This window comes from Carlito syrichta, unplaced genomic scaffold, assembly GCF_000164805.1.
Source record: "Carlito syrichta isolate Samal-C Ts95f unplaced genomic scaffold, Tarsius_syrichta-2.0.1 Scaffold305657, whole genome shotgun sequence".
Taxonomy (NCBI): domain Eukaryota; kingdom Metazoa; phylum Chordata; class Mammalia; order Primates; family Tarsiidae; genus Carlito; species Carlito syrichta.
The window spans coordinates 318163-327450 of NW_007249753.1; the positions used below are offsets into that span (position 1 = coordinate 318163).

General features: G+C 47.5%; 1 protein-coding gene across 1 annotated transcript in view; it reads left to right on the plus strand.

The window, feature by feature from the left end:
- Nucleotides 1-267: 267 nt before the first annotated feature.
- Nucleotides 268-9288, plus strand: part of NCR2 (natural cytotoxicity triggering receptor 2) — a gene marked incomplete at its 3' end in the record, with an annotated part of 13920 nt that continues 4899 nt past the window's right edge. Inside the window, 5 exon segments of the mRNA XM_021714485.1 lie at nucleotides 268-322; nucleotides 452-577; nucleotides 580-789; nucleotides 6034-6163; nucleotides 6268-6378. Of these exon segments, the coding sequence (XP_021570160.1) occupies nucleotides 268-322; nucleotides 452-577; nucleotides 580-789; nucleotides 6034-6163; nucleotides 6268-6378 (632 nt within the window).

The window sequence follows — 9288 nt, forward strand, 5'->3', positions numbered from 1 at the left end:
AGCTTCTACAGAGGTCAGGGAACTGCGTGCCAGGCAGGGCTGGACCCACCAGGCCCAATTCACCAGTAGCTGGAAGTCCCCACTACCCTGTGCCCACGGAATCTGCCCGCCCTAGTCTCCCTCCTCCTCAACCCAGGCTTTGGCCTGTCTCATTTTTCTACCTCAGAGGTGCTAGAAGAGGCAGCAGAACCAGGCCCAGCTCCTCATTCCCTGTCCCCAGTCTGCACCCTCACACTCCCTCCTGCCAGCACACAGGAAAAGGGCCTCATGGCCTGGAGAGGACCACTCCCACGACTGCTGCTGCTGCCGCTGCTGTTACCAGGTAAGAAGGAGAAGAGAAGAGAAGGGTGTGGTGGGGACTGTCGGGGCAGGGGGCAGGTGACACTGTGGCCAGAGGCCTGGTGTGGGGTGGGTCCTGCGCATGGCCCTGACCTCCAGCCTTGTTCTCCAGGCTCCCAGGCACTATCCAAGACTCAGGAACTTCAAAGCACAGCAGGGCAGACGCTCTCCCTGAGATGCCAGTACCCACCCAAAAGCGGGCCCTATGAGAAGAAGAGCTGGAGTAAGGTGGTGTCAGCCCTTGTACACACTCAGTCATCAGCTCCAGTCCCCAGACGCTGGTTCAGGTCTTTCGATTCTCAATCTGAGACAACCCTGGTGCAGGCTTCTTCACTGTCACCATGACTGATCTGAGGGAGGAAGACTCGGGACACTACTGGTGTAAAATCTACCATGCTTCCAGTCGCTCTGTGTCTAAGGGCATCAGATTCTATCTGATGGTGTCTCCAGGTGATCCCCTTCCCTGGGCCCTTGGGGGAATATCCCTCACTCCTTTTTGGTACCTCTATCACTCCCAGTGATGTAAGCCAGCCCTTGCCCCTGCCCGGTCTCTTGGGAGGGCTGTGGGGAAGGGTGCCTGAGGAACTCACACAGGAGCACACATGCAGCCCCCTCACACGTCTGCCTCCGTGATCCACTGGCCTCCTCAGAGATGCTCAAACAGATCAGTTGCACATGCTGTCCAGTTGAGCCCACATGCCCTGCACACAGTAGGTGTTCAGTAAATGTGTATCCTCTGGCTGCAAACTAACCTCCGCCATGTGGAGCTGGCGGCTCACATGGGTTTGTTGGTGTCTGTCTTTGTAGGGGCCTGTCTATCCCTCATGGTCCAGATCAGGGGTTAGCATACTATGTCCTGAAAAACTAAGAATGGTTTGGGGGAAAAAAGAAAAATCTTATTTTGTGACATGTGAAAATTATAGAAAATCCAAATCTGAGTGACTGTAAGTAAAGTATTTTGGAACAGAGCCATGCCTGTTCATTTACCTTTTGTCTGTGGCCCTTTTCATGCTGCAACAGCAAAACCAAGCAGTTGAGACCGAGACCACATGGCCCACCCCTGGCCCTTCACAGAAAGTGTGCCATCCACCAGCTTAGAGCAGAGCTTCTCCAAGTACCTGTGGGGGAAGACATTTGTTAAAAATCTGCAATCCATCAATGACTAACTTTTTGGTAAAATACAGTAACGACTGATTACTAGAATAATAAAATGAGAGCCGGGCTCAGTGGCTCAGCCTGTAATCCTGCGCTTTGGGAGGCTGAGGTGAATGGATTGCCTGAACCCGTGGGTTCGAGACCCACCTGGGCAGCTTGGTGAGAACTCATCTCTACAATAAATAAAAAAAAATCAGCCAGGCATGGTAGCGCATGCCTGTAATTCCGGCTACTTGGAAGGCTGAGGCGGAAGGATCGCTGGAGCCCAGCAGGTCTAGGCTGCAGTGGCCGGGAGCGGCCACTGCACTCCAGTCTGGGTGACAGAGTGAGACTCCAACTCAAAAAATAAAATAAAATGAGGAAAAAACAAAATACAAGCCCAAAGTGTTCATTAAATTTGACGGTCATAAAATTACATTGCAACAAATATAATCAGAGCAAACATTACACGGGGAAAAAATATAAATTATAAAAACTGTACACATTGTTCACTTGAAAGTATGCCCAAAGGTGATTGGTTTAGTGGCTAACATTGTACCTGTAATGTTTTGTTGTCCTCCTAGTCATAATTAAACAAAAACTTAGATGTGAAATAACAATTCCCCATATTAAATGCCAGTGCACACACTTTGAGCAAACACCCTGTATATCCAGGTTTAGAGATTTTAATGTGACAAATGATCACTCTTCTTGCCTGTTAACTTACCTAATTTGAGAACTGTTTATGGCACCATGTCATTTAGGAGATATATATATTTAAAAATTGCGTTGATCTTTTTTAAAAATAACACTCATCATAAAAAAAATTGGTCTCAGAGATGTGTTGAGGGAAATATAAGAAATTTTTAAAGCACTTTTGACAAAACTCAGTATTTTTATTTTTAACTTTTACAAAAGGAAGAAAGAGATGTTGTATTTTCAAAATGCATCTTTGTCAAGTGTGGTAGCTTACACCTGTAATCCCAGCACTTTGGGAAGCAGAGGTGAGAGGATTGCCTGAGGCCATGGGTTCAAGACCAGTCTGGGCAACATGGCAAGACCTCGTCTCTACAACAAATCAAAAAATTAGCTGGGCATAGTGGTGCACGCATGTAGCTCCAGCTACTTGAAAGGCTGAGGCAGAAGGATTGCCTGAGCCCAGCAGCCATCAGAACATACTCCTACACAGGTTGAGGCTGCAGTGAACATGAGCGTGCCACTGCACTCCAGCCTGGGTGACAGTAAGATTCTGACTTAAAAAAAAAAAAGAAGTTTGTGCTAAACTGGTTTCTTGTCTTGCAGAAACATTAGGACTTATTTCCATACCCATACATCAAATGTTTTCAACAGAAATTTGAACTTGGCATGCAATAATACCTGTTTATGATCTGTTTTCATATTATCACACAGTGAAGAGAACGGTTTCAGATGTAATCTATTCATCTTATGTAATTCACAATTTTTTTCCATATTGGTCAGCACACTGTTCAGGTCAGCTGATATTTTTTCATAGCAAAACTTTCTCAGTGAAGGAAGCAGTGCATTGATTTACTGTTCAGCCCAAGGTTTTGTAATCTGGATGCCTGTTCCAGAATGTTTTCCCATCATAGCAACTGCAGCCATCAGAACATACTCCTACATAGAACTCATACTCCAAACCACATTTTGATAATGTAATCCTTCATAGTTTTATGCAGTTTGAAGCTAGTCATGTTTTTGGCAATGAAGCTCAAAGATACAGAATTCCAGCTGGGCTCAGTGGCTCAGCCTGCACTTTGGGAGGCTGAGGTGAGTGGATTGCCTGAGCCCGCGTGTTCGAGACCCGCCTGGGCAACTTGGCGAGACCTCATCTCTACAATAAAAAAAAAAAAAAGAATCAGCCAGGCATGGTAGCGCATGCCTGTAATTCTGGCTACTCAGAAGGCTGAGGCGGAAGGATCGCCGGAGCCTAGCAGATCGAGGCTGCAGTGGCCAGGAGTGGCCACTGCACTCCAGTCTGGGTGACAGAGTGAGACTCCAACTCAAAAAAAAAAAAAAAAAAAACCAAACTATGCTAGCAATATTTGTGCACTTTTTAGATTGCCATGAAAAACATCTTGCTAGTTTTATTTGTTCTAGGAGACAGTCTTCCCTATCATTACCCAGTTCCCAATATGTAAACCTTAGATGTCACTGGAAAGTGATATTTGATTTCTTTTTTTTTTTTTTGCTGTAAGCTAACCCAATATCATGACGCAGAGGTCCTATTGCAATAACGTTTTGGTAATTGCATATGGATTGTTAGCCTTTGCAATATTAAGTGCTGCTTCACAAGAAAAACTAGAGTTTACATGTGAAAATCTGATTGCTTTTGGAGCATATTTTAATCCAATATTCCTTTTTCCCTTAAAAAAAGGCATTTGTTTTAAACTTGTGTTTTTATGTTTTATATGTGTATGCGCCATTGGTTTTTATGGTGGTTTTGCTTCATTACCAATACATCTCAGCAAATAACTCTCTAGGTTTTAATACTTCACTATTAATTATAACTACAGAATCATATATGTGAGTGTGATCGTTCCCTATTGCTCTCATAACAAATTATCACAAATTTAGTGGCTTAAAACAAGGCACACTTATCATCTTACAGTTCTGTAGCTCAGAGTCTAGTATGGGTCTCCCCAGACTCACCAATGAGGGATTCTATTTTCAAACAAACCCAGTACAAACTCTTTGGAATAATTTCAAAAGGAAACAAACTTTGGAAGCAATTCTACCATCTTCATTTGGTATACTATTACTGCCACATTCAGAAAAGGTTTGTCTTTTCTTGACTTTTGTTTTGCTGTTAGTTAGAACTCTAATTAGGTAATCAGTACATTAATATAAATTAGCTAATCATATTAAGCTTTAAATTTTAAAAAAATTTGACTAAAAAGAAAAATGATGTAAAAATAACAAATTACAAAAATAGTCAGCTGTGGTGGCTCACGTCTATAATCCCAGCACTGTGGGAGGCCAAGGTGGGAGAATTACTTGAGTCCAGGAGTTCAAGACCAGCCTGGACAACATAGCGAAAACTTGTCTCTACCAAAAATTAGGTGGGCATGGTGGTACACATCTGTAATCCCAGCCACTTGGGAGGCTGAGACAGAAGGATCACTTGAGCCCAGGAAGTTGAGGCTTTGATGAGCCATGATCATGCACTGCACTCCAGCCTGGATGACAGAGTGAGACTCCGACTCTAAGGAAAAAATACTTTTTCCCAGTTGTTTATACACTTGTGTGTTACAGCTAACAACTAATCTTAAAGTATCACACATTGTAACATGATCCTGGTGTGTGTTACCAGCACACAGCCTGCTCCATTATTCCACTCGCCAGTTTCACAGCACCCAAGCAGGTCTACACCCTGTTCAATGAGATGGGATGAGTTTACTCATCACATGCTTGGCTCTTAAGACAATATCAAGTTGATATACAAGCTTCAAAATCCTTACTCCTTATGTTTATACTCACCTTGTCGTGGCTGGATTGCAATATGCAAACCAGCACCAGCCCACAGATCACACATCGCACAGGTCTAGTATTTTTCCAGTGTCCCAAACACCTCCTCCAGGCTGGGCCCATGGCTGTTCCCTGCCAGCATCCTAGGCAGCCTCAGAGACAGTGCTCCTATGGGACAGGACGGTGTCCACATGTCCATCAGCCTGGGGCTTGGACAGATCTTCCAGGGCAGCCTTGGGACAAGGGATGTCCCAGCCTCAGACACCATCTCCTCCAGGTTCTCCCAGCCCTTGCCCTTCTCTCTGCCCGAGTTTTCAGTAGTTGCTTCCGTCCTGGACCCCAGATGGGTATGTAGACCTAGTTGAGGGCACTGAGAGTCCTCACTTCTTCCTTGGACGAACCCCACTTTCTTTCCCTCCCGGGCCCCTCACCCCCTATAGTGGTCGTTGTCTCTTTGACCGCAGTAGCTCCCATCACTATTCCAGAGACAACCACCTTGCCTTCACCAAGGGCTCTGAGCATAGGTAGGTCTGGGGTCTTCTTGGGAAAGTGAACGTTGGGAATGGTGGGCAGGCAGCTTGCAAAATTTCAGTCAAGAGGGGCAAGGCTCTGGAGAGCCCAGGACTGTGCCACAGAACTGGGAGGGACAGGGATGGGAAAGTAGCCCTTCAAGGGGCTCCCTTCCCCAAAACAGCCCCAGAGATGTAAGAAAGAGAATGGAGGTCAGAGAAGAAGGGCTCTGACTATTTCCACCCTTGAGGAGGTTGAGGTAGATAGTCCCATCCACAGATGTAGAAGTGAGGAGGCTGGTCTGGACCTTCTGACTCCTCTTCCCGTGCTCCTTCTGGACTCAGGGATATGACCATATGTGCCCAATAGAGCCCAGGCCACGGTCTGCCTAATTCTGAGCCAGGGGACTTCACAACCCAGTCCCCGCCCCCCAAATCGGTTTTCTCCTTCTGGGCTAATGGGCCCTGTGCCCAACAGGGTCCAATTCCGTGATCCAGCTTTCCTGCTGCAGGAACAGGTGGGCTTTTCTACCCACTAACCAAGGTCCTTTCTCCTCCCTGGCAGCCTCTACCTCCATGCAGACCACCTGGACTCCCCACAACCTGGTTTCATCACAGACCCAGAGCCGTGTACCCCCGACTGGAGAAGCCACAGAGCCCCCCAAGGTGCCATCTACCATCACTGCCCCTTCACCGTGAGTTCAGGGTGGGACCCACAACCACACAGGCGCAGACAGGGGCCGAAGGCAGAGACTGTCTTCCAGCCTATCCTCCCCTTTATTGTCTCTGTGCCCTCCAGGCCGTGGAACTCCACGCTCTACCCTGGCCCTGAAGGCCCCAGCGCCCTGGTCCCTGTGCTCTGTGGACTCCTCCTAACCAAAAGCCTGGTGCTGTCAGCCCTGCTCATCTGGTGAGTGGGTTACGGGTTGGTTGGGCTTGGGGCAAAGGGAGCAAGGAAGAGCTTCTGCCCAGGATGGAGAGTCAGAGGGGGAATCAGTCAGAGAACAAGGTCGGAAAAGTTATAGCTGACAGGGCTGTCCAAATTAAAATCTTGTGGAGTCCATCCATCTGACATGCTCACGGAGATGTTACAGGCTCACCCTGTCCTTCAGTCGTAAACTGGTATCTCATCCACATTTCCCTTTCTCTATGCTTTCTTCTCTCTCTCTTCCTCTCTCCCTTCCTCCATCCCTCTCCCTCTCTCCCCCCTCCGTTTCTCTCTCCCGCCTACCCCTTCCTCCCTTGCTCTCCCTCTCCCCTCCCCCATCCTTCCATCAGTATCATAGGCCTGCACAATCAGAAAGTCCTTCCCATCACCTGCCCTCCCAGTAATGTCCAAGTCCTAGGACTCCCTAAAGTCGCCATCTCAGGACATGGTCTCATTCCAGTCCTGAGGGAGAAAGGGTGGAAAGAGCCACCAGCTCTGGGAAGAAGGGGACATGTGAGGACAAGAGGAGGTGGGGCTGGGTGAAAGGTGCAGAGACAACACAAGCAGAGAGTAGGGTAGGGAAACAGAGTCAGGTCGGGCCTGGAGCAAGTTTACTGGAGGAGGGGTAAGCCGTGGGCAGACAGAACAGGGTCGAAGCAAGGATTCAAGTCACTTCATGTATCTCTTCCCCATCCTCGCACCTCAGGACCTTAAGGAACCAATCCGTGCAGCATGGGGGCTGGCCCACTCAGCTCAGGCCCTGGGACCATCAGTACTTCCCACTGGGACCCTAGGTGGGTGGCCAGTCTCCCTCAAGCCAAGCTCCCAGGAGCTTCTCCCTGACCTCTGAGCTCTGCAGTCCCTGCAAAGAAAATACCAGAACGTGGTCCCAGGTCCGTGGCTAAGTCCTCCCTCCAGAGCCTAGGATTCCCTCCCAGGCCTGCAACATGCTCACACTCAGTTTGCATCAGTGGCAACACTGTCCAGTTAGGGAAGCAAAGCCTCCACCAAACCTGAGCTGCTGATGGCAAGTCCCCTTTCCCCCTACTTCCTCCTGTCTGTAGCTCCTGATTTAAAAGAAATATATATGTGTATATACACACACACACACATAGACACACACACACACACACACACACACATATATATATTGATTCAAACAAAATAAATTTATGGAATTTGTTTGAGCAAAGAATAATTCACAAATTGAGCAGTTCTCAAGACCAGAAGTGGTTTTTTAAATAATTTTGCTCTAAACAAGACAATGTTTACAGATAGAAAAAGGCTGAAGAATGCAGAAACAAAGAACAAAGAGCGAATTGGTCATTTCAAAGTTACTTTCCCGGTAAGGTTAAAGCAGAGCGGACTTCCTTGTCATGTCGACTAAAACTGGCCTGCTTGAGAATTTGGCTATTATCTTTCTCCTGATCTCTCAGAGGTCAGAAAAACGATTTATATTAGACGAGTGGTGTAGAACTTCAGCATGAGTGGCTCCATTTGGGTTTGGTCTGCTGGGCCTAGTGCAGGAGTTCAGTCCAAACCAATGGCCACAGTCAGATGCCTGAGTCACCCCCAACACTGCTCCCCTCTCTTTCCATGTCAGCTACACTCTTGTTGCTCTGCCTCCTCCCCCTTTCCAAATCCCTCCACATCCCATGGGCACCCAGACCACTGTGTCAGCCACCCAACTGGTGTCCCACCTTCAGTCTCCACCTCCTACATTGTGCCCCTTCCCAACAACACCTCTGTGCATTTTGACCACTTGGGAATCGAAGTTCAGTGTCATTCATGGGGCCCGTGCTCTGTCCAACTCAGCCACCCCTCATCATCCCGACACTGTGTGTCCCTGTGCTGTTCTTACCTCTGCCAGTTTACCTGCAGCCTCTAGGAGGAAGCAACACCTCCCCCCTTTTTCCTGCACAAGCTGGGCAGGAGGCTTCTCAATATACCACACTAGAGATCACTCTGGTTCTACCCCAGGCCTGTCGCCCCCATGGCTCACCACAGCCTCAACCTCCTGGGCTCAGGCAATCTTTCTACCTTAGCCTCCCAGTAGCTGGGACTACAAGTGTGCACACCATACCTGGCTAATTTTTTTTATATTTTTTGTAGAGACAAGGTCTCACTATATTGTCTAGGCTGGTCTCAAACTCCTGGGCTCAAGTGATCCTCCCGCCTTAGCCTCCCAAAGTGCTGGGATTACAGGCATGAGCCACTGCACCCAGCCCCTGCTCTCTCTTTCTGACACTTACTATCCAGATGTTGGATCTCCTAGACTGTGCCTCTGATTTTATTATCTTTTCTCTCCTGTTTGTCATCAATTTTTCTTTATTCCTGCTTTCTTGGAAAGTTCTCCAAAGTTATGTCCTATTGAAATGTTTGCAATTTATGCCATCACATGTTTTCCATTTCTAAACAGTCCATTTGTTCTCTGAATGTTCCTTTTTCTAGCACAGCATACTTCTTTTTGGCATGCCTTATTTTCTCTGGAAATATTAAAATTGTGACTTTTGAACTTTTTTTTTTTTTTGAGTCAGTGACTCACTCTGTTGCCCAGGCTGGAGTGCAGTGGCATGATCACTAGACCACCACAGCCTCGACCTGCTGGACTCAGGCAATCCTTCCACCTCAGCCTCCCAAGTAGCTGGGATTACAGGCATATGCCACCATGACCAGCTAATTTTTTTATTTATTGTAGAGACAAGGTCTCACCAAGTTACCCAGGCTGGTCTTGAATTCCTGGGCTCAGGCAATCATCTTGCCTCGGCCTCCCAAAGTGCTGAGATTACAGGCATGAGCCACCATGCCTGACCTTTTTGAACTTTTTTTTGTTTTGTTTTGTTTTGTTTTGAGTTGGAGTCTCACTGTCACCCAGACTGGAGTGCAGTCTGC